This window comes from Phalaenopsis equestris, unplaced genomic scaffold (genome assembly GCF_001263595.1).
Source record: "Phalaenopsis equestris unplaced genomic scaffold, ASM126359v1 Scaffold000202, whole genome shotgun sequence".
NCBI lineage: Eukaryota > Viridiplantae > Streptophyta > Magnoliopsida > Asparagales > Orchidaceae > Phalaenopsis > Phalaenopsis equestris.
The window spans coordinates 1,092,482-1,094,628 of NW_018164644.1; the positions used below are offsets into that span (position 1 = coordinate 1,092,482).

A 2,147-nucleotide genomic window follows, 5' to 3' on the forward strand; every position below is an offset into this window, starting at 1 on the left:
TCTCAACTTCATATTTTTAGTTTTCTTTTATTTTGGGAAGTTTACACACATGACACACAATTCTTCTGTATTTTCATATCTCAATCTAAATTTTCATATTAACATGCATCACTTTGGTGCTTTAAACCAATGCATGAAAATGTGTAATTCACTTTAAAAATATGATAATAGTGCTATTTTAATGTGATATTAAAGATTTGGGTGCTATGTGAGTAAATATGAAGGTATAGGTGTGAGATATGGAAATAAATTAGAATTGTGTGCTATGCATGCAAATACCCCTTTAACCTTCTTTTTTCCTTCTAAACTTTTTTTTATTTTTTTAGTATAACACAACTTTTTTATGTTCATGGTTTTATTTTGTTTTTTAAAAGATACTTTTTCATTCTTTTTTCCTTTCTTAAACTATTTTTAACTGCATTTTTTCTATTTTTCTTGTTTTTTTTTTCTTTTAAATGATTACATTTTCATCTACTTTTAAACTTATGGCTTTTTTCAACTTTTGAGTTCAATCCATACAAAGAGATCTGCCTTGAGGCTTAGGCGTCATCTTGCCAATGCAAAATGTCTTAGTTGTCATATGCAAGATACTGATTTCTTCTAGACGATATTTCTTACATGATATCATAAACTTGGAAATCTAGGCAGCGGCATGTGAAACCCTGATTATGTTGACACTAAAGAACAAAATCACACCTCACACATGCAAACAAGAACAGAAACCCATCGATCACTTTTTTCTAGCGGGGAGTTAAGTCGGGGAGATAGAAGAGCTGGCATTTTATAATGAGGGAATTTTATTCTGTACGAGTGATATAAATAGTTAAATAGGGTGTGGTGGCTGCAAATATTAGCTACGCTTAAGTACTTATATTTAATTTAATGGCTTGAATTAAGTGGAGGTTGTTTTTTTTTTTTTTGAATTTACATAAGTAATAATTTTCTATGTCCCTCGCTATAAAAAAAAATTCCATTCGGACAATCTATTATCGACTGTTATGTTGTTTGTCGATGAGATGTATGACGATCTAGTGACTAGCAAATGGTTGTCCAGACATGCGGTGTTCGGACGGAATAGTTTCTAGCCTAACTATTAGCAGTTGTGGTGTCTTCATTTTGAGACAAAATATTGTGTCAAATATATGACTAACTGTCAGAGGACAGTTTAGCATACACGTTGAAGTGGCTCCAGCCCAGCGCTAATCAATTGGAGCATCGAATGCAATATTTTCTCTCATTTTGAAGTTTTGATATCCCTAACAGTCCGTCGGACAACATATGACAATTCCTCTATATTTACATGCTTAAAAATTATAAAATTTTAATTCAATTAGTTAATAAATCTATTAAAAAATCCTAATTAAGTTTGACTTTTTTCATTGAAAATTGGCAAAGTTGAAAATTTAGACCGAGCAAATTTTAAGAACAAAAAATTTTTTATTGAGAGAAAAACTAAAATTGAAGAGACAGGCAATGACCCTAGGGCAGCATAAGGTAGTTCCCCTCAAGTGCACATGTGATATAATTTTTGCACGAAAAACAAGTTTCATAACATAAAAAATTAAAATAGTGATATTTCCAATCTAAAATGAAAGATTTAGTTCCTATAAATGTAATAAATAAAAATCATGTGTTAGATATGTAAAAATATAAGAATTAAGTGATATGAATCTAAACAGAAATAATATTTCGTCCGAATGTTCGTATGTCTAGAAGACTAATAACTAGCGGCAATATCGCTCGCAATGACATGTATGACAGCGTAGCCGCCAGTCGTCGCGATGTGCCATGTGATGTCTAAATGTAATATTTTATCATCTAAATGACCTTAAAATTATTCGCCTAGAAAAAATGTATAAAAACGAAAATCGAAGTTTAAATTTGGCGGCAAAGCACTAAAATTTTCCCGCCTTCAAAACTTGGCAAAAGCCATTTCTTCTATGCTGCTCTTCAATCTCCGTCGCTGAAATAGTAGCAGGATGCAGATCCGCTTGAAGTGCAGCTGCGGGGCGGAAGAATGCCGGGAATGGGCTATCATAGAGCTACAGGGTGTGGTGGAATCACATCCATCCATAGGTGAAAACCTCCAAAATCTCGAGATCGGTCGCGTCTGCTGCGTCTCCAAAGTACTCTCTCTCTCTCTCTCT

At 33.1% G+C, this 2,147-nt stretch overlaps 1 protein-coding gene across 1 annotated transcript in view; it reads right to left on the minus strand.

Moving 5' to 3' along the window:
* The window catches only part of LOC110022705 (MLO-like protein 11), a 5,488-nt gene that overhangs the window by 2,699 nt on the left and 642 nt on the right, over positions 1-2,147 (minus strand). The window contains exon 2 of the mRNA XM_020721777.1: positions 1,920-2,042. Coding sequence (XP_020577436.1) covers positions 1,920-2,042 — 123 coding nt within the window. The remainder of the gene's footprint in view (positions 1-1,919; positions 2,043-2,147) is intronic.